Genomic DNA, 27,943 nt, shown 5'->3' with positions numbered 1-27,943 from the left:
AGAGAAGTGGTAAACATTTTGTTTTTGTGATAGAGCTCATAGGATCACTCGCACCAGGAGATCTTTGCACCAACTACTTAGCTGTGTCCGTTACCTTTGGGAAGTCCATAAAGTTGGTGGGCATGGGCTGATGGAAAGTGTTAGAGGGGTTCACGATGCCCGTGTCGTCCCGCTCCATGGCCTGGTGCTGGGAGAAAGCACTCTGCTCCTGCATCTGCTGGTGCATCACGTGACCGCCCATCAGGGGCTGAGACCAGCCCGACATCGCCTCTGGTGGAGGGTAAGAGGGGAGGACTGAGATTTGGGATGGTGTGAGAGTTAATTGTCATGTTAAAAAAAAAACATTTACACAGAAGACATTCACAATATATTCCAAAACCTTACAAGAAACATCTTAAAACGCTCTGAAGTTAAGACGATCAGGTCTACATCTATCCATTGTGCACTAACCCCATCCACCTTCCCCCTGAACACTCACCAGAAGCACTGCCCACTCCGAAGGACCAGATGCCCCCCTGTCCCACAGGCGGTGTGTAGCTGGCAGTGAGCATGGCGTGGTTGACGGAGCCCGTCTGACGGATACGTGCCAGGCGCTCAGTGCCGATGGGAGGGGGCACCTTGCGGTCTTGCTGGCTATTGCTGCTGGGCTTAGCCTGAATCAGAGCCGGGGTCACCATGGACGCACAGAGGGGGGACGAGCCCCCGGACGACACAGAGGGCACTGGGGACTCACCTGAGGGAGGGGCAAAGGCTTGGCTTGTTAACTTTCCAAATGTTAGATTAATCAAATACTTAGGATAAAATCACATTAAATCATTTGATTTGGCTACATTTACTTTCATTATTTTACCAAGTGACTGTCTCGGTGTCCCCACCTTGACAGTAGACAACGAAGCTAATGTACTTTGTTTACAAAACAACAAAAAACAGGGGGGGGCACAGAACATCTATGCAACGGCCCTGTTTCCTCTCCCTGTGTTGTGTTCTTACAGGAGGTGGAGGCGCTCCAGGGGTGAGGAGAGAAGTGCTGGCGGCTGAAGGAGGGCGTGCCCACGGAGGCTGGACCCTGCAGGTACACTGGACTGCAAGAGATACTGGTGGCGAAGCTAGTCAGCGCAGCAGACGAAGAGATGGAGTTTCCCGACGGGTCCATTGGGTGCATTCCTGAAACAAAGAGTTCAACTGACCCGGTTAAATTATGTAGGCACAAACCACTGTAATAAACTGAACTAATCTGTCTATATACAGGTAACTGCCAAAATAAAGGAAGCAGTTGAGTAAATAAATTAGGGTTCTGGTTCCTATGGTGTTGGGTGCATTTTCCTTGCATGGGTTAGGTCCACTCAACCCCTCAAAGGGCAAGGTAACTGCAACCATCCACAGGGCACAAGTGGTCACTGAATGGTTTGATGAGCATGACAATGATGTAAACCTTACTTTGAGATTCTGGAGCAGCGCCTGAGACAGTATTTACCACTACCATCAACAAAATAACAAATTATTATTTATTGTGGAAGAATGGTGTCACATCCCTCCAATAGAGTTCCAGACGCTTTGTTCTCATCCATCTCCTTCAGCTTGCCCAGAGGGTGCAGGGCAAACACCGTGAACCCAGTGATATGGGGGAAGCAGCATGGGGGGGTGCGTGCGATTGGTATATTCCGACACTCCAGCAGGAACTTTGTCAGTTGATCCTGGTTTCTGCGATAACAACCAAGGGCATAAAGTGTCTGTCTCAGAGTAAAAACACGGACAGTAGTACCAGGAGACTCGACAAAAGTCACAAGGTGCAGCAGTGTGTCTAGACCATGAGGTATTCTTGTGCACAATAGTTGTCCAAGGTGGATTAGTGCAGGCTACATAGAAAAGTGCGAGGTCTGTACTTTCCCATTTTGCACTTGTATTTTTATTTCACCTTTATTTAACCAGGTAGGCTAGTTGAGAACAAGTTCTCATTTGCAACTGCGGCCTGGCCAAGATAAAGCAAAGCAGTTTGACACATACAACACAGAGTTACACAAGGAATAAACAAACATACAGTAGAAAAAGTCTAAATACAGTATGTGCAAATGAGGTAGGATAAGGGAGTTAAGACAATAAATAGGCCATGCTGGCGAAGTAATTACAATATAGCAATTAAACACTGGAATGGTAGATGTGCAGAAGATGAATGTGCAAGTAGAGATACTGGGGTGCAAAGGAGCAAGATAAGTACATAAATACAGTATGGGGATGAGGTAGTTGAATGGGATATTTACAGATGGGCTATGTACAGGTGCAGTGATCTGTGAGCTGCTCTGACAGCTGGTGCTTAAAGCTTGTGAGGGACATATGAGTCTCCAGCTTCAGTGACTTTTGCAGTTCATTCCAGTCATTGGCAGCAGAGAACTGGAAGGAAAGGCGACCAAAGGAAGAATTGGCATTGCGGGTGACCAGTGAGATATACCTGCTAAAGCGCGTGCTACGGGTGGGTGCTGCTATGGTGACCAGTGAGCTGAGATAAGGCGGGGCTTTACCGAGCAGAGACTTGATGACCTGGAGCCAGTGGGTTTGGCGATGAGTAATGAAGTGAGGGCCAGCCAACGAGAGTGTACAGGTCGCAGTGGTGGGTAGTATATGGGGCTTTGGTGACAAAACTAATGGCACTGTGATAGACTGCATCCAATTTGTTGAGTAGGGTGTTGGAGGCTATTTTGTAAATGACATCGCCGAAGTCGAGGATCGGTAGGATGGTCAGATTTACGAGGGTATGTTTGTCAGCATGAGTGAAGGATGCTTTGTTGCGAAATAGGAAGCCGATTGTAGATTTAATTTTGGATTGGCAATGCTTAATATGAGTCTGGAAGAAGAGTTTACGGTCTAACCAGACACCTAGGTATTTGTAGTTGTCCACATATTCTAAGTCAGAACCGCCCAGAGTAGTGATGCTAGACAGGTGGGCAGTGATCGGTTGAAGAGCATGCATTTAGTTTTACTTGTAGTTGGAGACCACACGGAAGGAGAGTTGAATGGCATTGAAGCTTGTCTGGAGGTTTGTTAACAGTGTCCAAAGAAGGGCCAGAGGTATACAGAATGGTGTCGTCTGCGTAGAGGTGGATCAGAGAATCACCAGCAGCAAGAGCAACATCATTGATGTATACCATCAAGAGAGTCGGCCAGAGAATTTAACCCTGTGGCACCCCCATAGAGACTGCCAGAGGTCCAGACAACAGGCCCTCCGATTTGACACACTTAACTCTATCAGAGAAGTAGTTGGTGAACCAGGCGAGGCAATCACTTGAGAAACCAAGGCTGTTGAGTCCACCAATAAAAATGTGGCGATTGACAAGAGTTAAAAGCCTTGGCCAGGTCGATAAATACAGCTGCACAGTAATGTCTCTTATCGATTATGATATCATTTAGGACCTTGAGCGTGGCTGAGGTGCACCCATGACCAGCTTTGAAACCAGATTGCATAGCGGAGAAGGTACGGTTGGATTCAAAATGGTCAGTAATCTATTTGTTAATTTGGCTTTCGAAGACCTAAGGCAGGCAGGGTAGGATATAGGTCTGTAGCAGTTTGGGTCTAGAGTGTCTCCCCCTTTGAAGAGGGGGATGACCGCGGCAGCTTCCCAATCTTTGTGAATCTTAAGACGATATGAAAGAGGTTGAACAGGCTAGTAATAGGGGTTGCCAACAATTTTGGCAGATCATTTTAGAAAGAGAGGGTCCAGATTGTCTAGCCCGGCTGATTTGTAGGGGTCCAGATTTTGCAGCCACGTGGAAAGTGTGGCCAGCCATAGAAAAATGCTAAATGAAATTCTCAATTATGGTGGATTTATCGGTGGTGACCGTGTTTCCTAGCCTCAGTGCAGTGGGCAGCTGGGAGGAGAAGCTCTTATTCTCCATGGACTTTTTGAGTTAGTGCTACAGGAAACAAGTTTCTGCTTGAAAAAGCTAGCCTTAGCTTTCCTAATTGCCTGTGTATATTGGTTCCTAACTTCCCTGAAAAGTTGCATGTCACGGGGGCTATTCTATACTAATACAGAACGCCACAGGATGTTTTTGTGAAGAAGTGCAGTCAGGTCTGGAGAGAACCAAGGGCTATATCTGTTCCTGGTTCTAAATTTTTGAATGGGGCATGCTTATTTAAGATGGTGAGGAAATAACCAGGCATCCTCTACTGACGGGATGAGGTCAACATCCTGCCAGGATACCCGGGCTAGGTCGATTAGAAAGGCCTGCTCGCTGAAGTGTTTTCGGGAGCGTTTGACAGTGACGTAGGGTGATCGTTTGACCGCAGACCCATTATGGATGCAGGCTATAAGGCAGTGATCGCTGAAATCTTGGTTGTTAACAGCAGAGGTGTATTTGGAGGGTGAGTTAGGATAGTTAGGATGATATCTATGAGGGTGCCCGTGTTTACGGATTTGGGGTTGTACCTGGTGGGTTCATTGATAATTTGTGCGAGATTGAGGGCATCAAGCTTAGATTGTACGATTGCAATCAATTCACATATGGTGTCCAGGGCACAGCTGGGGGCAGAGGGTGGTCTATAGCAAGCGGAAACAGTTAGACACTTGTTTCTGGAGAGGTGGATTTTTTAAATGTTAGTTAGACCTGGATAGTAAGACAGAACTCTGCACCCTCTCTGCAGTAGATTGCAACACCGCCCCCTTTGGCAGGTTTATCTTGTCGGAAAATATTATAGTTAGGGATGGAAATTTCAGGGTTTTTGGTGGTCTTCCTAAGCCAAGATTCAGACACGGCTAGGACATCCGGGTTGGCAGAGTGTGCTAAAGTAGTGAATAAAACAACATTTGGGAGGAGGCTTCTAATGTTAACATGCATGAAACCAAGGATTTTAGTTACAGAAGTCAACAAATGAGAGCACCTGGGGAGTAGGAGTGGAGCTAGGCACAGCAGGGCCTGAATTAACCTCTACATCACCAGAGGAACAGGAGGAGTAGGATAAGGCTATAAGAACAGGTCGTCTAGTACGTTCGGAACAGAGAGTAAAAGGAGCAGGTTTTTAGGCGCAATATAATAGATTCAAGGCACTGACTGTATCTGGTCATAAAAGGCAGGGAAAACATGTTATGCAACCAAACTCTTGAGACTGCAGTGTGTCCTGAACAGAGGGAGTAGGGAGTAGACAACATATACCTGTTGTCATACAGTTAATTCCCTCAGTTCTCTCTGAAAGGCTGCCGACTGATTTATCCTCCTCACACGCATGGCCCCAGATCATTGCTGTAAATGAGAACGTTTTCTCAGTCAACACACCTGGTAAAATAACAGTTAAAAATAAATACAAATAACATGTACACTCCCAGTTGACATATCGGATCAACTCATCTTGACAGAGATAACTTTCTGCTGCTAAAATTATGGAAACAGGTAAAAGTGCATTTAATGCAATAGGACTGTAAGTACTGTTCATAAGTTCCTAAAAAAAATGACAGAATCAGCACAGAGTTCCTGAGGTCTATCTTTAGGCACTGGTGCACAAGGCACTTTATTCTCCAAACTAGTAGCTACAGTACATTCCAGTGTGTTTTTCAATATCTGAGAATTCATGCCCCCTCAGATTTGTCCCGTTTAAACAAACATGGTTTCTCTGTAATACTACTTGCCACATAGCAATTTTAGGAAGATCGCTTGAACTAGCCCAGATAACTATACTGAACAAAAATATAAAACATACAACAATTTGAAATATTTTACTGAGTTATAATTCATATAAGGAAATCAGTCAATTGAAATAAATAAACTAGGCCCTAATCTATGGATTTCACATAAATGGGCAGGGGTGCAGCCATGGGTGGACCTTGGAGGGCATATAGGTCCGCCCACATGACAGCCAGGCCCACCCACTGGGGAGCCAGGCCAGCCAATCAGAATGAGTTTTCCCCACAAAAGGGCAGAGAGAAATTTAGAAAAGCAAGCAATAATTAAATCACACATTCAATCTTCGACTCAGATTTTAGCAGAAAAGCATATTTTGTTTATTTTAAAATAGAACCACCAATCATATAATAGTTCAAGAGGTATGATTAGATATGCAGAAAGATATTAACATAGAATTGAGCATATGATTATGTCCGTTTCAGGTGTTGGGAAAATGTTTAGGGAAAAAACCCTCCAAAGCACCCCCCCAGCCATCCTTACCTACTTTGTGCCCCCTTTGGATTTTTGTGGTGCATGACGCCCCTGTTCTATATGACAAGTATTCGGCAGAATTCCGTTATTTTTGCGTAACTTACCTCCAGGAGTCATGGAGAACAGAGTGCCTCCGGGCGTCTGATGGTAGGTGTCGGGCAGCTGAGACCAGTCTTTCGACTGCTCAAAGCTACTGGGAATAGAGCAGTTAAGGCCTATACTGCGGTTACAATTAGAAGACATTGCAGAAAGTCGATGAATAAACAATTAAGTTATATAAAAGGAATTAAAAGTTCCAAAACAAAAACAGCCTGGCCAAATTATTGCAGATCAATGTCAACTCTGGCCTTTAGTCAACTAATGCTGCGCCAACTCGAAAGTTTGTTTGGAAACACGGGACCGCTGGGAGACACACCACTTCAAGATTGATATACTCAATATGCGCCGAGAGCCACGTGCAGGTGTTTATGAAAAAGCTACTGATGAGAGGCATGGTTTAGTTTCGGTGTCGCAATCACACCTTACTACAACTGTATGATACAACAGAGCTAAAATACATTTTACAGCTCACAATAACATTGTTGATTCAGTATGAATGGAAATTAACCAAGTCCCATGATTTAATTGTACTGTGTAAATGAGGACTAGGAAATAAAGTTTGATTGATGTCACCTATTTATTTGTCTATGTGACGTCATGACAATGTTATTCAAAGTATTATATCAACCAAGACAGCTTTATTTTCTCAGATTGCGTGACAGTGGTCGCTCATTAAAATGTCATTCCCAGTCAATCTTGGTTGTTTTGAAGAAGAAGAAGAAAAAAAGTTACTCAAACATCTTCAGCCTTAATTGTTTACAATCAAAATACATGTTATTCCAAAACAAGGCAGATGAGCCATAATCCATTTAAACAGGATAACCAGATACTGTCAAAACATACTGAGCTTTTGGGTGTTATCTGGGTAGACAATTTATTGCTGGTGGGGCTCTATTGAATGTAAAATAATTGCCAGATTGCAGTCTCTTGTGGAAACTTCTTGATGCATGCAAGACAGTTGCAAGATCATAAACAGAACCCCCTGCCAGAACATGCAGTCAGTGAGTGATGACATCATCATGAGTAAACATGACACTATAGTCTACTACTTAAACTATTTAAACTAAGACAGACCAAGGGCACTTCAAATCAACAAGTGTCTGGAGAATCATGAGGTGTATGTCATGACGTTAATGCAATAAGAATAGAAAGGCGAAGATGGTACAGTTCCGTCTTTTTTATTGAATATTAAGGTAAATATTTCACATTAATACAGGCTACATAAAGTAGAGCCACTATACGACATGAAATGTACTCTCATTTGAACCCTTTTTAGTATGTAAACAATTATACATGTATTTACCACTCTAAAAGGTCTGATTTCTCTCTTTATGTTATCACCTAATTCTTGGGCTGAGTATAAATAGCGTACAGTCCCGTAGAGCCCTGCAGACCAAGAACAATTCATGTGGGGCTTTTAAAGTCAAAATAATGGCTATACTACGCAGAGAATGGATCCTGTTGAACAGGCAAATCGGTTTGTTCATAGACATTGGTAAACACATTACAGCCCACACTGGATTTGTCTTTTTAGTTAGGCACATCAAAATGGTGTCCAACCATCCAATTCCACCTTTCTGGACACTCCCTAGGTTAATATCGTTGAATATTATGTAATTATCTGGTTCTCTTAAACGTGTATGAGTCTTGTTACTGGTCCTATGCTTTGATGGCCGCGTGTTTAGTTGACATGATTCAGGTGCACATTCCCAACGTGCGGGGCCCAAGTCCCAGGCCAGACCTAAAACGACAAGTTTTCCTCACTTAGCTACAAAACCACAACAGTGAGGACTGAGTAATGGTGAAAATAAGTGAAGAATGTTTATGAGAGTGCTTACCTGCTGGGGGTCTGAGTTATCTGCAGAGTTAGAGACCACCTTCATTATGGGGTTCCAGGCAGGGTCAGCATTATGGAGCCCGTTGTACACGGGGCCCCCGGGGGCCTCTCCCATAGGAGGGTGGGGAGGAATCATCGTCCCGCCATACATTGATATTGGCAAACCCTCGAAACGACAATAAGAGAGAGAAGTGGTAAACATTTTGTTTTTGTGATAGAGCTCATAGGATCACTCGCACCAGGAGATCTTTGCACCAACTACTTAGCTGTGTCCGTTACCTTTGGGAAATCCATAAAGTTGGTGGGCATGGGCTGATGGAAAGTGTTAGAGGGGTTCACGATGCCCGTGTCGTCCCGCTCCATGGCCTGGTGCTGGGAGAAAGCACTCTGCTCCTGCATCTGCTGGTGCATCACGTGACCGCCCATCAGGGGCTGAGACCAGCCCGACATCGCCTCTGGTGGAGGGTAAGAGGAGGACTGAGATTTGGGATGGTGTGAGAGTTAATTGTCATGTTAAAAAAAAAACATTTACACAGAAGACATTCACAATATATTCCAAAACCTTACAAGAAACATCTTAAAACGCTCTGAAGTTAAGACGATCAGGTCTACATCTATCCATTGTGCACTAACCCCATCCACCTTCCCCCTGAACACTCACCAGAAGCACTGCCCACTCCGAAGGACCAGATGCCCCCCTGTCCCACAGGCGGTGTGTAGCTGGCAGTGAGCATGGCGTGGTTGACGGAGCCCGTCTGACGGATACGTGCCAGGCGCTCAGTGCCGATGGGAGGGGGCACCTTGCGGTCTTGCTGGCTATTGCTGCTGGGCTTAGCCTGAATCAGAGCCGGGGTCACCATGGACGCACAGAGGGGGGACGAGCCCCCGGACGACACAGAGGGCACTGGGGACTCACCTGAGGGAGGGGCAAAGGCTTGGCTTGTTAACTTTCCAAATGTTAGATTAATCAAATACTTAGGATAAAATCACATTAAATCATTTGATTTGGCTACATTTACTTTCATTATTTTACCAAGTGACTGTCTCGGTGTCCCCACCTTGACAGTAGACAACGAAGCTAATGTACTTTGTTTACAAAACAACAAAAAACAGGGGGGGGCACAGAACATCTATGCAACGGCCCTGTTTCCTCTCCCTGTGTTGTGTTCTTACAGGAGGTGGAGGCGCTCCAGGGGTGAGGAGAGAAGTGCTGGCGGCTGAAGGAGGGCGTGCCCACGGAGGCTGGACCCTGCAGATACACTGGACTGCAAGAGATACTGGTGGCGAAGCTAGTCAACGCAGCAGACGAAGAGATGGAGTTTCCGACGGGTCCATTGGGTGCATTCCTGAAACAAAGAGTTCAACTGACCCGGTTAAATTATGTAGGCACAAACCACTGTAATAAACTGAACTAATCTGTCTATATACAGGTAACTGCCAAAATAAAGGAAGCAGTTGAGTAAATAAATTAGGGTTCTGGTTCCTATGGTGTTGGGTGCATTTTCCTTGCATGGGTTAGGTCCACTCAACCCCTCAAAGGGCAAGGTAACTGCAACCATCCACAGGGCACAAGTGGTCACTGAATGGTTTGATGAGCATGACAATGATGTAAACCTTACTTTGAGATTCTGGAGCAGCGCCTGAGACAGTATTTACCACTACCATCAACAAAATAACAAATTATTATTTATTGTGGAAGAATGGTGTCACATCCCTCCAATAGAGTTCCAGACGCTTGTAGAATTTATGCCAGGGCTCATTGAAGCTGTTCTAGTGGCTTGTGGTGGTCCAACGCCCTATTAAGACACTTTAATGTGGGCGTTTCCTTTGTTTTGTCAGTTCCTGTATGCATGCATGCGTCTATGTATGTATGTATGTATGTATGTATGTATGTATGTATGTATGTATGTATGTATGTATGTATGTATGTATGTATGTATGTATGTATGTATGTATGTATGCATGTGAAGAGTACTGCTTTGTGGAATCAGTTGATTTTTTGTTTCTATGGAACAAAAGTATTGTCTTGGAGCTATGGGTTATGACTGTGTGTGTGGTGGAGTCTTTATGGTCCTTGTTGCTTACCGATTGGACTGGTGACAATCCTCTGGGTGTTACAGCGGTACCCTGGTGCCTTGGAGCCATCAGGAGGGGGCACCACGTTCTCCATCTGTCCCATGCCCCCTATATAGGCCGGCGGAGCGGTGTAGGGCTGCTCAGGAGGGGTCCGTGCAGGCAGGTGACATGCTCCCCACACCTGGTTGTTGCCCACCTGGTTGCTGTCAAACATGCTGCTGAAATGGTTGAAGAGGGCTGTGGGGCCGTAGTTGGGGGGCAGCTGCTGGGCCTTGCCCCCGTGGATGTGCATCTGGGAGCCGTTCATCATGCCCATGTTGGAGGACATCTGCTGCTGCATGGAGGGGGTTGCCATGCCCTGGCTGGCATGCTGCTGCTGTGGTTTCTGACGTTGCTCCTGAGATGCTCCAGAGGGTACAAATACAGACTGGTGCTCCTGTAGAGATGCCCCAGCTGCCATGGGGTAGAACTGGGCCGAGGGCTGCATGCGTGAGGGAGCAGGCGATGCGTAGTGAGGTAAAGTGCTGCTGGTGTGTGTGACCGTGCTGCCCCCTGCTGGTGCAGAGCGAGACGTGGGCAGGAGGGAGCAGGGAGGCTGGGCGGCCCGGAGGCTGGGCTCTGTGCTGGAGGAGGAGGGGAGGGACAGCTGCTGCTGTCGGCTATCTTGCTGCTGTGAGGGCAGTGGTGGTGGAGCAGTGGGAGCTGTGAAGTGCATGGGGCCGGTGGAGTTGGAGCCTTCAGATGCTCCACCTTGGACAGGTGCCGCTGAGTCTGGAGGGGACTTCTCTTTACCAGGCGTGGCGCAGCCAGCAGGCTCTAGCTTGGAAATGGGTAGCTGCTGTGCAGGTGGGGCGATAGGCGCAGGAGGGGATGGTGGGGTAGAGGGCGTGGTGGGGGGTGCAGTGCCCACCTGCGTAGCGGGCGCACCACTCAAGGTCGAGGTGACCACTGCCATGCTGGCCGTCTTTGATTCGCCAGAAAAGATCTGCTTCCTGACGGAGGAGGGCATGGGGGTGCCAGAGGGTGCAGATCTGGAGGGAGAGGCGGTGGCTGCAGGGCCTGCTATAAAGGTAGGGGCTGTGTACTCTGGATGGGCAGTGGAGGCAGGCAAGGGCCGGGGAGCAGTGGTCCCGTTGTGCTTGGGAGAGCTGTTAGTGCTGGCGGGGCTGATGGGACGCACTGGGAACGGGCCCCAGGTGTTGGGCGACGGAGAGAAGGTGCCACCGAACTGTGCCATGGGCAGGCGCGGGTGTCTGATGTGGTGCATGGTCTGGGCGGCCAGCAGGGCCAGGTGGGGGTTGGAGTATGCCAGAGGAAGTGAAACAAAAGGGGGCCTCACTCCGGGAGACAGGTTTTTCCCCATCTTCCCTCCCTGTTGAGAGACAGAGGACGACTGGAAGGACACAGCGGACGACGGCAACACTGATGCCAGGCCCTTGGAGCCGGCCGCCGTAGTGTTGGTGGCCCCTGTGGAGGTGGTGTAGGTGGAGCCAATCTTGGTGCTGGTGCCAGGTGCGCGGATGTGGTTTCTGGGGATCAGGTCCTCCAGCTCCTTGGCTGGGTCCTGGATCAGGGCACTGATCAGCTGCACGGCGTGTCGAGTAGACTCTGTGCCACCTCTGAAAGACCAGAAGGAAGAAAAGCAGGTGTGTGTCAGACAGTAAAAATGACTATGATATACTGACAGACTGTTCTGTGAAAGCAGTAGACAAATTGGCTGGTCTAACCTGATGGTGATCATCCTCTCTCCATTCTTGTCCTTCTGCTTGTCCACGTCGATGTGAGCACCGGTCACGTCCTGAATGGCAGTGATATTACAGCCACCTCTGCCCATGATCCGAGACACCACAGAGGCAGGCACCGACAGCTTCTTCGACCTGAGAAAACACACAAAAGCAATTCAATTCATATATGTGTCATACAGTGGGGCAAAAAAGTATTTAGTCAGCCACCAATTGTGCAAGTTCTCCCACTTAAAAAGATGAGGCCTGTAATTTATCATCATAGGTACATTTCAACTATGACAGACAAAATGAGAAAAAAAATCCAGAAAATCACATTGTAGGATTTTTAATGAATTTATTTGCAAATTATGGTGGAAAATAAGTATTTGGTCACCTACAAACAAGCAAGATTTCTGGCTCTCACAGACCTGTAACTTCTTCTTCAAGAGGCTGCCCTGTCCTCCACTCGTTACCTGTATTAATGGCACCTGTTTGAACTTATCATCAGTATAAAAGACCTGTCCACAACCTCAAACAGTCACACTCCAAACTCCACTATGACCAAGACCAAAGAGCTGTCAAAGGACACCAGAAACAAAATTGTAGACCTGCACCAGGCGGGGAAGACTGAATCTGCAATAGGTAAGCAGCTTGGTTTGAAGAAATCAACTGTGGAAGCAATTATTAGGAAATGGAAGTCATACAAGACCACTGATAATCTCCCTCGATCTGGGGCTCCACGCAAGATCTCACCCCGTGGGGTCAAAATGATCACAAGAACGGTGAGCAAAAATCCCAGAACCACACGGGGGGACCTAGTGAATGACATGCAGAGAGCTGGGACCAAAGTAACAAAGCCTACCATCAGTAACACACTACGTCGCCAGGGACTCAAATCTTGCAGTGCCAGACGTGTCCCCCTGCTTAAGCCAGTACATGTCCAGGCCAATCTGAAGTTTGCTAGAGAGCATTTGGATGATCCAGAAGAAGATTGGAAGAATGTCATATGGTCAGTTTTTTTAGTTTTTTTGTTGAAAAAACTCAACTCGTCGTGTTTGGAGGACAAAGAATGCTGAGTTGCATCCAAAAAACACCACACCTACTGTGAAGCATGGGGGTGGAAACATCATGCTTTGGGGCTGTTTTTCTGCAAAGGGACCAGGACGACTGATCCGTGTAAAGGAAAGAATGAATGGGGCCATGTATCGTGAGATTTTGAGTGAAAACCTCCTTCCATCAGCAAGGGCATTGAAGATGAAACGTGGCTGGAGTGGCTTCGTAAGAAGCATTTCAAGGTCCTGGAGTGGCCTAGCCAGTCTCCAGATCTCAACCCCATAGAAAGTCTTTGGAGGGAGTTGAAAGTCCGTGTTGCCCAGCAACAGCCCCAAAACATCACTGCTCTAGAGGAGATCTGCATGGAGGAATGGGCCAAAATACCAGCAACAGTGTGTGAAAACCTTGTGAAGACTTACAGAAAACATTTGAACTCTGTCATTGCCAACAAAGGGTATATAACAAAGTATTGAGATAAACTTTTGTTATTGACCAATATCACCAGGCCTCTCTCATCTTTTTAAATGGGAGAACTTGCACAATTGGTGGCTGACTAAATACTTTTTTGCCCCATTGTATGTCTTTACATTCCACAACTATGTAGTAGATACAAGTGGCAGTTGATTGTTATACATTACAAACTAAAGCACCGGAGATGCTAAACAGGGATATACTGTACTCCTACTGTCTTTATGCATAACAGTAACAACAGTAGCGACTGTTTGATTTGAGGCCCATTCCTGTGAGCCAACTCACCTTCGCACCACCTCCTTCCAGCCTTCTTCTCTCTTCTGGCCCCTCTTGGGGCTGGTGAGGTTCATCTTGCTGACGGGCGAGATGACTGGCAGTGAAATAGTTCTGAACGAGGAGGGAAGGGAACTGGGCGTGAAGTCGTTTATGTGGTCATGGATTCTGAGAAGAAAGAATACGGAATAATAAACTTAAGAGAACCCTGCGGTGTACCTAAAACAATTCAGATGGAAGAATCCTGCATGTGTCCTTTCTACATTTTGCACTAAAGCCAGAGAAAACAAACCACTACAGCAGTATAATAGTTAAAGGACTAACAAAAGGTTATATTTTTAGTTTGGATACATAGCAGTTGAGCAAAAAAGACTAGCCACTTACTTATGGTGTGGTTTGGAGATGGACACAGTGATCTTGTCGTCTCGGGAGCTGTGCAGTGATGTGCACTGCCTCTTCTCAGGGACCGGCTGGGGCTGCTGGCTCACCACCGAGGGAGCAGACGATGAAGAGCAGGAGGAAGACGAAGAGGGCAGGTCCGGTAGGTAGTTGAGCTCCTGGCTCTTGCCTCCACTGCTGCTCTCGCTGTTGCAGTCGGTGCTGTCCAAGTTGTCCGAGTCGCTTCCACCTGGCACCCCGCCACCCCTGGGCTCCCCGTGGATCTTGTTTTTGTTAGCCTTCTGCTGAGCCAGCGCCACCTGGGGGTCTTGCAGGATGATGGGCTCGCTGGGGGAGTCCTTGGTCTTGTTCTTCTTGTTCTTGCGGTTGGTGCTGGGCGTGGTCGTCACATTGGCTCGTTTCTTGCCGAAGGCGTTGGTGAAGGTGCTGGAGGTGGCAGAGATGCCAATGGTGGTGGTTGTGGTAGCACTGGGCGGGTCAATAGGGACATCGCCATCTACACAGACCATGAGACAAGGAAGGAAAAGTTTATTCACCCTTATTTTACAATTGTAAATTAACAGAAATTATTTTTTTAAAGATGCTGGATGGCTGTGTCTCAGTTGAGATGTACACTGAACAAAAAAATAAACGCAACATGTAAAGTGTTGGTCCCATGTATCATGAGCTAAAAAATATATTGTCATGCTGGCTGCAGGAATGTCCATCAGAGCTATTGCCAGAGAACTGAATGTTAATTTCTCTACAACATTGTTATAGAGAATTTGGCAGTACGTCCAACCAGCCTCACTACCACAGACCATGTGTATGGCGTTGTGTCGGCGAGCAGTTCGCTGATGTCAACATTGTGAACAGAGTGCCCCATGGTGGCGTTGGGGTTAAGGTATGGGCAGGCATAAGCTACGGACAACGAACACAATTGCATTTCATCTATGGCAATTTGAATGCACAGAAATACCCTGTGACGGGATCCTGTGAACCATTGCGAGGCCCATTTTTTAAAGGTATCTGTGACCAAAAGATGCATATGTGTATTCCCAGGGCAAGTGAAATCCATTGTTTAGGGCCCAATGAAATTAGTTAAAATTGACTGGTTTCCTCACATGAACTTTAACTCAGTAAAAAATATATTTCAAATTGTTGCATGTTGTGTTTATATACATGTTCAGTACATTCTTCTTTCAGTTTACATAATAGGGAAACAAAACAGGCTGTAAATAAGTGAGTAGCTTGTTTAATTGTGACTTCAATATCCCTTCAGTCATGCAGACAGACATAGTTTATCTAGGAAAAAGGTCATCTTAAACAGCAATACAATGCTGATGTCAGTATCTGGACTAGGCTATTAGAGGCTGTAAAGGTTGAGCTGGTAAATAGGTGCTCACCCTCGGAGGAGTCTTGATCCTGGTCCTGTAACTCCAGGTCCTCCTCCTTTACTTTGGCCTCTTCCTCCTCCAGCTTCCTCTTCTGCTCTTCCTTCTTCTTCTTGCGTTTCTCCTTACGCTTCTCACGCTTAGCAGCCAGGGCTTGCTTCTTACTTTCCTCCCTGGACTGTACACCCCAAGCAAAAACAGATGATTACAATATCTACAGGGACCTGTAAATCCATACAGATAAATGAGGAGCAGAAGGTTCGGGTCCCAAATGACACCCGATTCCCTATTTAGTGCACCACTATTGACCAGGCCCCATAAGTAGTGGATCATTCTACATAACTGTTGCAAATTGTGGGACATTTTTCCAAAACATTCAACATGCATGTCTTCAACATATGTCAGGTAGATATCCAGTGCCTTCAGAAAGTATTCATACCCCTTGACTTATTCCACACTTTGTTGTGTTACAGTCAATTCAAAATGGATTAAATATTATTTTTAGCCTCTCAAATCTTCTACACACAATAACCAAATGACAAAGTGAAAACATGTTTAGACATTTTTGCACATTGAAAATTAAATAGAAATATCTAAAAATACATAATTAATCCCACCCGAGTTAATACTTACTAGAAGCACCTATGGCAGCGATTACAGCGTTGAGTCTTTCTGGGTAAGTCTCTAATAAGAGCTTTCCACACCTGGATTGTGCAACATTTGCCCATTGTTATTTTCAAAAATTCTTAAACCTCTTAAATGGCTGTTGATATTCAAGTAGATTTAAGTCAAAACTGTAACTAGGCCATTCAGGAACATTCATTGGTAAGCAACGAGTGTAAATTTGGCCTTGTTTTAGATTGTCCTGCTGAATGGTGAATTAATCTTCCAGTGTCTGGTGGAAAGCAGACAGACAAGCTTTCCCTCTAGGATGTTGCCTGTGCATAGCACCACTCCATTTTCTTTTTCAAATCCTGAAAATTCCCCCGTCCTTAACCACTCATTAGAAGCATACCCATAACATGATGCAGCCACCACTATGCTTGAAAATATGGAGAGTGGTACTCAGTAATGGGTTGTATTGGCCCCAATCATAACACTTGTATTCAGGACAAAAAAAAGGTAATTGCTTGGCCACATTTTTTGCAGTATTACTTACATGCCTGGTTGTAAACAGGATGTATGTTTTGGAATATTGTTATTCTGTACAGGCATCCTTTTCACGCTGTCAATTAGGTTGGTATTGTGGAGTAACTACACTGTTGTTGATACATCCTCAGTTCTCTCGAAAAACAGCCATTAAACTCGGTTTTAAAGTCAACATTGGCCTCATGGTGAAATTAGGAAGGGCGCCTGTATCTTTATAGTGACTGGGTGTATTGACACATCATCCCAAGTATAATTAATAACTTCACCATGCTCCAAGGGATATTCAATGTCTGCTTTTTAAAATATATATCCATCTACCAAATAGGTGAGCTTTGTGAGGCATTAGAAAACATCCCTGGTCTTTGTGGTTGAATCTGTGTTTTAAATTCACTGCTCGACTGAGGGACCTTACAGATACAGTTGAAGTCAGAAGTTTACATACACCTTAGCCAAATACATTTTAACTCAGTTTTTCACAACTCCTGACATTTAATCATAGTAAAAACTCCCCGTCTTAGATCAGATAGGATCACCACTTTGTTTTAAGAATGTGAAAAGTCAGAAGATAATTAGTAGATATTAATTAGTAGAGATAATTATTTCTTTCTTTCATCACATTCCCAGTGGGTCAGAAGTTTACATACACTCAATTAGTATTTGGTAGCATTGCCTTTAAATTGTTTATCATGGGTCAAACATTTCGGGTAGCCTTTCACAAGCTTCCCACAATAAATTAGGTGAATTTTGGCCCATTCCTCCTGACAGAGCTGGTGTCACTGAGTCAGGTTTGTTGGTCTCCTTGCTCGCACATGCCTTTTCAGTTCTGCCCACAAATATTCTATGGGATTGAGGTCAGGGCTTTGATGTCCTTAGGCCATTTTGCCAAAAATTTGGAAGTATGCTTGGGGTCATTGTCCATTAGGAAAACCCATTTGCGACCAAGCTTTAGCTTCCTGACTGATGTCTTGAGATTTTGCTTCAATATAATCTACAATTTTCCCTCCTTGTGATTCCATCTATTTTGTGTGAAGTGCACCAGTCCCTCCTGCAGCAAAGCAACCCCACAACATGATGCTGCCACCCCTGTGCTTCACGGTTGGGATGGTGTTCTTCGGCTTGCAAGCCTCCCCCTTTTTCCTCCTAACATAATGGTCATTATAGCCAAACAGTTCTATTTTTGTTTCATCAGACCAGAGGACATTTCTCCAAAAAGTACCATCTTTGTTCCCATGTGCAGTTGCAAACCGTAGTCTGGCTTTTTTATGGCAGTTTTGGAGCAGTGGCTTCTTCCTTGCTGAGCGGCCTTTCAGGTTATGTCGATATAAGACTCGTTTTACTGTGCATATTGATACTTTTGTACCAGTTTCCTCAAGCACCTTCACAAGGTCCTTTGCTGCTGTTCTGGGATTGATTTGCACTTTTCGCACCAAAGTAAGTTCATGTCTAGGAGACAAAACGCGTCTCCTTCCTGAGCGGTATGAAGGCTGCGTGGTCCCATGGTGTTTATACTTGCGTACTATTGTTTGTACAGAAGAACGTGGTACCTTCAGGAATTTGGAAATTGCTCCCAAGGATGAACCAGACTTGTGGAGGTCTACCATTTTTTCTGAAGTCAAGGCTGATTTCTTTTGATCTTCCCATGATGTCAAGCAAAGAGGCAGAGTTTGAAGGTAGGCCTCGAAATACATCCACAGGTACACCTCCAATTGACTCAAATAAGCTTCTAAAGCCATGACATTCCTTTCTGGAATTTTCCAAGCTGTTTAAAGGCAATGTCAACTTAGTGTATGTAAACTTCTGACCCACTGGAATTGTGATAGAGTGAATTATAAGTGAAATAATCTGTAAACAATTTTTGGAAAAATTATTTGTGCCATGCACAAAGTAGATGTCCTAACCGACTTGCCAAAACTATTTTTGTTAACAAGAAATTGGTGGAGTGGTTGAAAAATGAGTTTTAATTACTCCAACATAAGAGTATGTAAACATCCAACTTCAACTGTAATTGTATGTGTGGGGTACAGAGATGAGGTAGTCATTTAACCTCTTGAGCTTATGGCTCAATACTGCCCCCGTTGGAGGAAGTGCGTGCCCATAGTAAACTGAAAATATTTTTTTCCAAAATTGCTAATATATGCATATAATAATAATAATTGAATAGAAAACACTCTAAAGTTTCTAAAACCGTTTAAATTATGTCTGTATGTAAAGCAGAACTCTCAGGGCAGCCTTTCTCCCAAACTCTCTCTTGTCAAGAGAAAAGTTGGGTCAACTTTGACGTCATCGCCCCCACCCTTCCCAGGCAGCTACCGATCTGGGAACAGTATGTATTTGTTCAGCGCGATGTCTGCTTTCAATTGGCACGTTCATTGTTTGAATTTCGCGCTCCCTCATCCTTTGGTGGGCGAAAATGCCCGGTTCACTCTCACATACATGCACTCTATTGCGCGCGGCCGATTTGGGGAACGTTCTTTTCCAATAGACACCAGTTGAAGCCGGTTCGTTTGTTTGCGATTATCATTGTTTTACATGATAAAAACATCATTTTGCTCGATTCTGCACTTAGTTTGACCAGTTTAGTCGACATATAATATGTAATTTTGAAGTTTGATTGCGCAAGAGTGCGGGACCAGAAGGAGCAGAAGTTATTTTGGGTGCATTTCAGCTGAAGCTGTTAGCATATGCTAATACAAAGACGCACAACTTGAAACCAAACGATGTATTGGGTAAGTATGACTCCTTCTACGTCTTCTGATCGAAGAACATCAAAGGTAAGGGAATATTTATGTGGTTATTTTGGGTTTCTGTGGACTCCAAACGTAGAGGAGACACTGCTAATATCTGAGCGCCGACTCATAGCATAGACTAGTGAACGAATTCTGTAACGTTAAAAATAAATGTAACACAGCGGTTGTATTAAGAAGAAGTGTATCTTTGTAACTATATGTAGAACATGTATATTTAGTCATGTTTATTGCTTGTTATCTGACGTTATCTGTCCGAGCTATCATAATTTCTCCGGACATTTTGAGTAGCATTTTTTGAAATGTCGTCATTGTAAACAGAGATTTATGGATATTAATGGCATATTATTGAAAAAAAAAAATGTACTGTGTAACATGTAATATTACTGTCATCTGATGAAGATTTTCAAAAGGTTAGTGAATTATTTATTTTTTAATCCTACTTTTAAATTTTATATTTTCTGGGACAAAATGGCCGCCGTTTGCCTTTTGTTTCGGTGGTGGTCTAATATAAATGTGTGCTATGTTTTCGCCGTAAAACATTTTAGAAATCTGACTTGCTGGGTAGATGAACAAGGTGTTTATCTTTCATTTGAGCTATTGGACTTGTGTAGGTGTGGAGGTTAAATATGTCTAAGAATATTTTTTCACATTTTGTGTTATGCTAATGAGCTTGAGCCGTAGTCACGATCCCGGATCCGGGATGGGTAGCATCAAGAGGTTAAAAATATCATATTCAACACTGTTGCTACAAACAGAGAATCCATTAAACTTTATTTTTTGAGGCAAGTTAGTAAAGAACAAATTCTTATGACAAATTCTATGACAGCCAACCAAAAGGTCTGCTGCGGGGACTGGGATTAAAAATGAAAATATAGGACACCACGACAAGAGAGACCTAAGACAACACACCATGGTAGGAACACAAAATGACAACATGATAGCAACACAACATGGCAGCAGCACAACATGGTAATAGCCCAAAACGGGGTCAAACATCATTGGGCACAGACAATAGCACAAAGGACAAGAAGGTATAGACAACAATACATCACGCAAAGCAGCCACAACTGTCAGTAAGAGTGTCCATGATTTTGTCTTTGAATGAAGTGATTGAGATAAAACTGTCCAGTTTGAGTGTTTGTTGCAGCTTGTTCCAGTTGCTAGCTGCAGCGAACTGAAAAGACGAGCGAACCAAGGATTTGTGTGCTTTGGGGACCTTTAACAGAATTTGACTGGCAGAGCGGGTGTTGTATGTGGAGGATGAGGGCTGCAGTAGATATCTCAGATGGGGGCGCTCCGAGTGTTTTATAAATGAGCATCAACCAGTTTACAGAGGAGTATAGAGCGCAGTGATGTGTCCTACAAGCAGCATTGGTGGCAAATCTGATGGCCGAATGGTAAAGAGCACCCTTACCTGCCGATCTATAAATTACGTCTTTGTAATCTAGCATCTGAATCAGGGTTCGTTTGGCAGCTGGGGTGAAAGAGGAGCGATTACGATAGAGGAGACGAAGCCTGCAGCTTTCATATGTGCTGAGAGAAGGACAGTGTACAGTCTAGCCACTCCCACGTACTTGTATGAGGTGACTGCCTCAAGCTCTAAACCCTCAGAGGTAGTAATCAGATCTGTGGGGGAGAGGGGCATTCTTCTAACCAAACCACATGACCTTTGTTTTGGAGGTGTTCAGAACAAGGTTAAGGGCAGGGAAAGCTTGTTGGACACTAAAAAAACGTTGTAGAAAGTTTAACACAAAATCTGGGGAGGGAGCAGCGGAGTATAAGACTGTATCAGGTTATAACCCGAAAGGTTATCAGTATTCAAAACACTCCTCCTTAACCATGTCTCAGTAATGACCAACACATCTGGATTGGAGTGGTGAACCCACACTTTCAATTGATCCATTTTAGGTAATAAGCTTCTAGTGTTAACGTACAGAAAACCCAGGCTTTTACGGGAACAGAAGTCAGTGAAGCAGACATCAGGGCACAAGTCAGAATTGGGGCTAGCAACAGTAGATGGGCCAGGATGTACATGCTACATTTCCAGATATGATCAACAGTAATACAATCAAGGCATGGCATAGGACAGGGAGAGCTCTGCAGTTCTGATTTATGACATTAGAATGTGCATTAGACTGGCAACAAGACCATCTTGTACATCAAGTTCCTCAGGTAACATGAATACAAAGCCGACTTGAGGTTAGAATAGGATGGGGGCCGAAAGTCAGTGTAACCAATAGAGAGTCTGGGTCCCGAGTGTGGGAACTTAGTCTGTCCCATGGTTGGGTAAACAATAAAGTTCATAGTGAACAAAGTATGCAGGAGTCATGAGGCAAATCTTAAAATGCACAAAAAAAAAAAAATGGGGCTAGTTCAGAGTCAATCGCACCAACAGTGCCTGTGTGCTGGACGTGAGCGAAAGCTCGGGAGAGAGGTGGGAGTGTTGTGCGGGTACATGTACAAGACATGGGGCGACAAGCCAGGGCAGACGGTGAACAGATCACCAGGTGGATTCCAAGCAGCAGTGCAGCAGGCAACAGGAGTGGGTGTGAAGCACATTTTTATGCTTGCCATAACAAAGGGGTTGAATACTTATTGACTCAAGACAATTCAGCGTCTCATTTTTTATTAATTTGTCAAATTTAAAAAAATAAAAAATAAACATAATTCCACTCTGACATTATGGGGTATTATGTTCAGGCCAGAGACAATTTTTTTTTGTGTAAAATTCAGGCTTTAACACAAAATGTGGAAAAAGTCATGTTGAACACCAGCTGACTTGTGATGGCTCTACGTAAGACAGTCTTAAGTCCGTAGAGCCATCCCCATATGCGCAACATGAGTGTCATGCTCATACAAAACATACATTTCTAAAAGCTTACCCAAAAAAATTCCCAATTAAAAGTTGACTGCAATGAAAGCATACCTGGTAGAATGAAATCATGATGTTTTGTGTCAATTGTGTAAAAGGATGAAACAAAACAGACATTAGATGTCCCTTGCTGATAGTATCCTAAAAATGAGGAACATTTCAAGCAGAGGGAGGCGGCTGCAGCGGAAAAAATATATAATGCCAGTGCTTCCCAGAGAATGCGGAAGTTGAGAGCAAAGCCGAGAGAAAAAGCAGAGAGTGTCAAGAAAATCAAATGTTAGAATACAACAGGTACAACCTTAGAGTGAAATTCTTATGAGCCCTTTTCTTGAACTGCATTGTTGGTTAAGAAAATATTTACCAAATAAAAAAACAAAAATTAAAAGTAACAAGAACATAATGAGCTATATACAGGGGTTACCGGTAACCGAGTCAATGTGCGGGGTTACAGGTTAGTGACTATGCATACCATAGATAATTAAAGCAGTGTAAAAACTAAGTAAAATAGTCCGGGTGGCCATTTGATTAATTGTTCAGCAGTCTTACGGCTTGGGGGTTGAAGCTGTTAAGGAGCCCTTTGGACCGGTACCGGTACCGCTTGCCATGCAATAGCAGAGGGAACAGTCTATGTCTTGAGTGACTGGAGTCAGACAATTTTTTGGGCTTCCTCTGACACGCATAGTATATAGGTCCTGAATGTCAGGAAACTTGGACCCAGTAAAGTACTGGGCCGTACGCACTACCCTCTGTAGTGCCTTATGGTCAGATGCCGCGCAGTTGCCATACCAGGGTGTGATGCAACTGGTCAGGTTGCTCTCGATGGTTTAGTTGTAGAACTTTGAGGAACTGGGGACCCATGCCAAATCTTTTCAATCTCCTGAGGGGGAATAGGCGTTATCGTGCCCTCTTCACAACTGTCTCAGTGTGTTTGGACCATGATAGTTCGTTGGTGATGTGAACACCAAGGAACTTGAAACTCTCGACCCGCTCCACTTCAGCTGTCGATGTTAAATGGGGGCCTGATTGGCCATCCTTTTCCTGTAGTCCACAATCAGCTCCTTTGACTTGCTCACATTGAGCGAAAGGTTCTTGTCCTGGCACCACACTGCCAAGTCTCTGACCTCCTCCCTGTAGGCTGTCTAATCGTTGACGGTGATCAGGCCTACCACTGTTGTGTCGTCTGCAAACTTAATGATGGTGTTGGAGTTGTCCTTGGCCACGCAGTCGTGGGTGAACAGGGAGTATAGGAGGGGGCTAAGCATGCCACGCTGAGAATCACCGTGGCAGATGTGTTGTTACCTACTCTTACCGCCTTTAGCTTGTTCCTTGAAAGCGTCAGTTGAAGCCTTTAGCTCGGTGCAGATGTTGCCTGTAATACATGGCTTCTTGTTGGGATATGTATGTACGGTCACTGTAGGGATGACGCCGTCGATGCACATTGATGAAGCCGGTGACAGGTGGAATACTCCTCAATGCCATTTGATGAATCCCGGAACATATTCCAGTCTGTGTTAGCAGTTCTGTAGCGTAGCATTCACGTCATCTGACCACTTCCGTATTGAGCGAGTAACTGGTACTTCCTGCTTTAGTTTTTGCTTGTAAGCGGGAATCAGGAGGATATAATTATGGTCAGATTTGCCAAATGGAGGGCGAGGGAGATCTTTGTATGCTTCTCTGTGTGTGGAGTAAAGGTGGTCTAGAGTTTTTCCCCCCTCTGGTTACACATGTGACATGCTGGTAAAAATGAGGTAAAATAGATTTGTTTGCCTGCATTAAAGTCCACAGTCACTAAGAGCACCACTTTTGGATGGGCATTTTCTTGTTTGCTTATGGCCTTAAATAGCTCGTTGAGTGCAGTCTTCGATGTAGTTGCTCTGTCCTGCCAATGCACGGAAAAAACAGTAACAAGAACAGAATTACAGAAAAAGGCAAAGCTGTCTTTAAAAAAACAGAGCGGCTAGGTCAAAAGAGGAGCATGAAAGAAAACTTTGTGGAAATATATTGTCAGGACAACGAAAAGACAAAGCAGGTTTAAAGCACAACTGAAATTGGAGGCAAAGAGAATTAATCTCAAGGAACTAGAGGATAAATTAGAATAACGGAGAAAGCAACTTGACCATTCTAAAAGAGCCTTGCTGACAGCAGTGCTAGATGAAGGGCTTCCATCTGCCAGAAGGAGGAACTTTAAAAAGGCTAAAGCCCGTATGCCAAAACAGGCAGCACAGTATGTCACTGCTACCATGGACTTCATTGACAAGGCCTCACCGAGCCATTTTCCGTCAGAAGATCAGAAACACAGGCGGGAATTTGGAAGTGGCAGTTGTTGAAGAATTAGTCAAAGGCCTATGAAAAGTCCAGACAATCTGCAACTAGGAAGGCTTTGGCTTGTTCACTGAATAAGAAATAAACTATAGGAACAGTTTGCAAAAAGATTTGGGGTCAGCAGAAAACTTAAGGCAAGCAACAACAAAAAACCCAGAAGGTCGACATAGATCAGTGGTCACCAACCGGTCAATCGCGATCCACTGGTTGATCTCCAAGGCATTCCTAGATGATCAGCAAACATTTCTGTAAAAAAAATGAACGATAAGCCTTGAGTTCCTATTTTGTTTTTTTCTTTGTCTCGTGCTGTTGGTGCACCCGATTCAGCTGCCATTGCGTGAACCATTTTATATGTCTGGAGGTACAAACTCAGCCTTCCCAGGGGGAGCAAATCAAGCGCACTATAGACCTACCACTGGCCAATCGTATGGCTCAGATTGCTGTGTCTGCAGTAACGTAACAGGCATAACAGAAAGCTACAGCAAATTTGAAACTGAGATTTCTAAAGCATGGCTAGAGAGAGACTGTCAACGAATACAGCAAAGAACTGCTGTTTTTATGAGTGAGTTCATGTTGAAATATTTACTCAGCACTGTCAACACTTTAATAAACCATTAAATTGTGGGTTCTCCCTTCTTCCACTTGCTCTACAACCAGCACTGCAGCTGCAATGAATAAGTAGGGAAGTATCGATAGGCTTGCGTTATCATTAGCGGCTTGTGTCTTTTTTAATATTAAACTTTCTCTGTTCATAGGAGTAAAATTTATTTGTGCATGAAGCAGAAAATGCTGTGCAACTCAAGTTGCCATCAGCTGGAAGACTGTGTCCCTTTTTGGTCAGTCAGCGCAGGAAAGGGAGAGATGTTAAGAGGAGGACCCTCAGTATGCTGCCCTCTCCCTCCACTGAGACTGACCATCAGATGCAAGCTCCATCAGCCCAGTAAAATAAATATCAAAATCAAAATGATTAAAACGCATGCTCACTCAGCTGTGCCTCATGTAGGGATCTCCCAAACTAAAAAAATCTTGGTAGACCGAAAGTAGTCTGTTCTTTCAATCGATTGGTCTAGAAAATGTTAAGGTGTATTTTTCCATATTAAGACACCCTGTGTGTTTTAATATAATCAGCTATACACAATGAGCTTGTCTGATGCTTAAAGCTAACAGTTTGATGTCAATGCGGAGCTATACAGAGCCCTCCGCATTGTTACAACATTTGGGAGGCGCATGGAGTTGCGGTACAGAGCTCGATTTGGCCTCTGCGTGCCTCTGGAGGCTCCGCAATTGCGTCACACCCTCCATATGGAGCCTCCCACCACATTTTCGAATCAAGCATAAATGGGCGTTTAGTCTAGGCCTCAAATGGATTCGTTCACTGAGATGGGTGCAAATATAAATACAGTACCAGTCAAACGTTTGGACACATCTACTCATTCCAGGGATTTTTTATTTTGACTATTTCCTACATTGTAGAATAACAGCGAATACATCAAAACTATGAAAAAACATGTAGTAGCCAAAAAAAGTGTTGCACAAATCAAAATATACTTGAGATTCTTCAAAGTAGCCACTCTTTGCCTTGATGACAGCTTTGCACACTCTTAGCATTCTCTCAACCAGCGTCATGAGGTAGTCACCTGGAATGCATTTCAATTAACAGGTGTGCCTTGTTAATTTGTGGAATTTCTTTCTCTGTTAATGCATTTCAGACAATCAGTTGTATTGTGACAAGGTAGGGGTGGTATTCAGAAGATAGCCCTATTTGGAAAAATACCAAGTCCATATTATGGCAAGAACAGCTCAAATAAGCAAAGAGAAACGACAGTCCATCAATACTTTAAGATATGAAGGTCAGTCAATCTGGAAAATTTCAATAACTTTCAAACTGCAGTCGCAAAAACCATCAAGCTCTGATGAAACTTGCTCTCATGAGGCCAGCCACAGGAATGGAAGACCCAGAGTTAACTCTGATGCAGAGGATAAGTTCAGTGCAGCCCAAATAAATGGTTCAGAGTTCAAGTATCAGACACATCTCACCATCAACTGTTCATAGGAGACTGCTTGAAATCAGGCCTTCATGGTTGAATTGCTGCAAAGAAACCAATACTAAAGAACACCACTAATAAGAAGAGACTTGCTTGGGCCAAGAAACACAAGCAACGAACATTAGACCGGTGGGAATCTGTCCTTTGGTCTGAGTCCAAATGTGAGATTTTTTTGTTCCAACTGCCACAGAATAGGTGAACGGATGATCTCTGCATGTGTGGTTCCCACCGTGAAGCATGATGGAGGTGGTGTGATGGTGCATTCATGGTGACACTGCGATTTATTTAGAATTCAAGCCACACTTAACTAGCATGGCTACCATAGCACTCTGCAGCAATACACCATCCCATGACCAAACACACCTCCAGGTTGTGTAAGGGCTATTTTACCAAGGAGAGTGATGGAGTGCTGCATCAGATGACCTGGCCTCCACAATCACCCGACCTCAAACCAATTGAGATGGTTTGGGATGAGTTGGACCGCAGAGTGAAGGAAAAGCAGTCAACAAGTGCTCAGCATCTGTGGGAACTCCTTCAAGACAGTTGGAAAAGCATTCCAGGTGAAGCTGACTGAGAGCATGCCAAGAGTGTGAAAAGCTGTCATCAAGGCAAAGGGTGGCTACTTTGAAGAAGCTCAAATATAAAATAAAATGTGGATTTGTTTAACACATTGTTTTATTACTACATGATTCCATGCATAGTTTTGATGTCCATTCATAGTTTTGATGTCTTTACTATTATTCTACAATGTAGAAAATAAAAACAAAGAAAAACCCTTGAAAAAAATATACAGATTTGTTACTGTTGGACTAAAACAATCTCGGAAGACCAGCAGCCTAACGACCAAACAATCGACCAGTCGACTAATTGGGTTCAGCCCTACTCACAAGTAATACAACAACTGGTCTATTACCGGTGTGGTTATATAGTCTACATCAAATTTTAAAAAATTAAAACAGTCTGAAAATAACAATGCATTGGCAGGGCAATTCAAGCTAAATCAATAGGTGGAGATAATGTTTTGGGCCTAAAGCATAATACATACACCTCATTACTACGGTACTTTTTTTAATAGGTTAATGTTGCATAAGCTTACGTTTTTTTAAAGTCAAAAGAATATCCGAAAGGTAGATCTTGGCTTGGATTTTGACTCAGAAAGTGATTGACTCAAAAGGGTGGTGACCACTGACATAGATTGAGATCATCTACAGTCTCAGCAGTGGAAAAATATGAGGCAGTCTCTCAAAGTGCCAAATAAGGAAAAGGTGAGCAAGAAGACTGGGAGCGCAGCCAGCGTCCTAGAGCACTTCATTGCTCAGCTGTACCAAGAACTTCTCAAAGCCAACCCTTGTAACTCAATAG

The 27,943-nt window shown here is 44.3% G+C and overlaps 1 protein-coding gene across 9 annotated transcripts in view; it reads right to left on the bottom strand.

Moving 5' to 3' along the window:
• LOC112258321 (ankyrin repeat and KH domain-containing protein 1-like) overlaps nt 1–27,943 on the bottom strand; it is a 65,557-nt gene that overhangs the window by 841 nt on the left and 36,773 nt on the right. For 5 of the 9 annotated variants that reach the window (XM_042327100.1, XM_042327101.1, XM_042327102.1 and 2 more), the window contains exons 25-32: nt 15,459–15,624; nt 14,059–14,569; nt 13,687–13,842; nt 11,881–12,030; nt 10,163–11,772; nt 991–1,164; nt 479–733; nt 95–294 (exon numbers count right to left, since the gene is read on the bottom strand). In XM_042327100.1, coding sequence (XP_042183034.1) covers nt 95–294; nt 479–733; nt 991–1,164; nt 10,163–11,772; nt 11,881–12,030; nt 13,687–13,842; nt 14,059–14,569; nt 15,459–15,624 — 3,222 coding nt within the window. Of the gene's footprint in view, nt 1–94; nt 295–478; nt 734–990; nt 1,165–8,854; nt 8,994–9,250; nt 9,424–10,162; nt 11,773–11,880; nt 12,031–13,686; nt 13,843–14,058; nt 14,570–15,458; nt 15,625–27,943 lie in introns of those variants that run through there. The other 4 variants (XM_042327103.1, XM_042327104.1, XM_024432625.2 and 1 more) reach the window with 2 other exon arrangements.

This window comes from Oncorhynchus tshawytscha, linkage group LG09, assembly GCF_018296145.1.
Source record: "Oncorhynchus tshawytscha isolate Ot180627B linkage group LG09, Otsh_v2.0, whole genome shotgun sequence".
NCBI classification, from domain to species: domain Eukaryota; kingdom Metazoa; phylum Chordata; class Actinopteri; order Salmoniformes; family Salmonidae; genus Oncorhynchus; species Oncorhynchus tshawytscha.
This window is presented reverse-complemented; position numbering and strand designations above follow the sequence as displayed.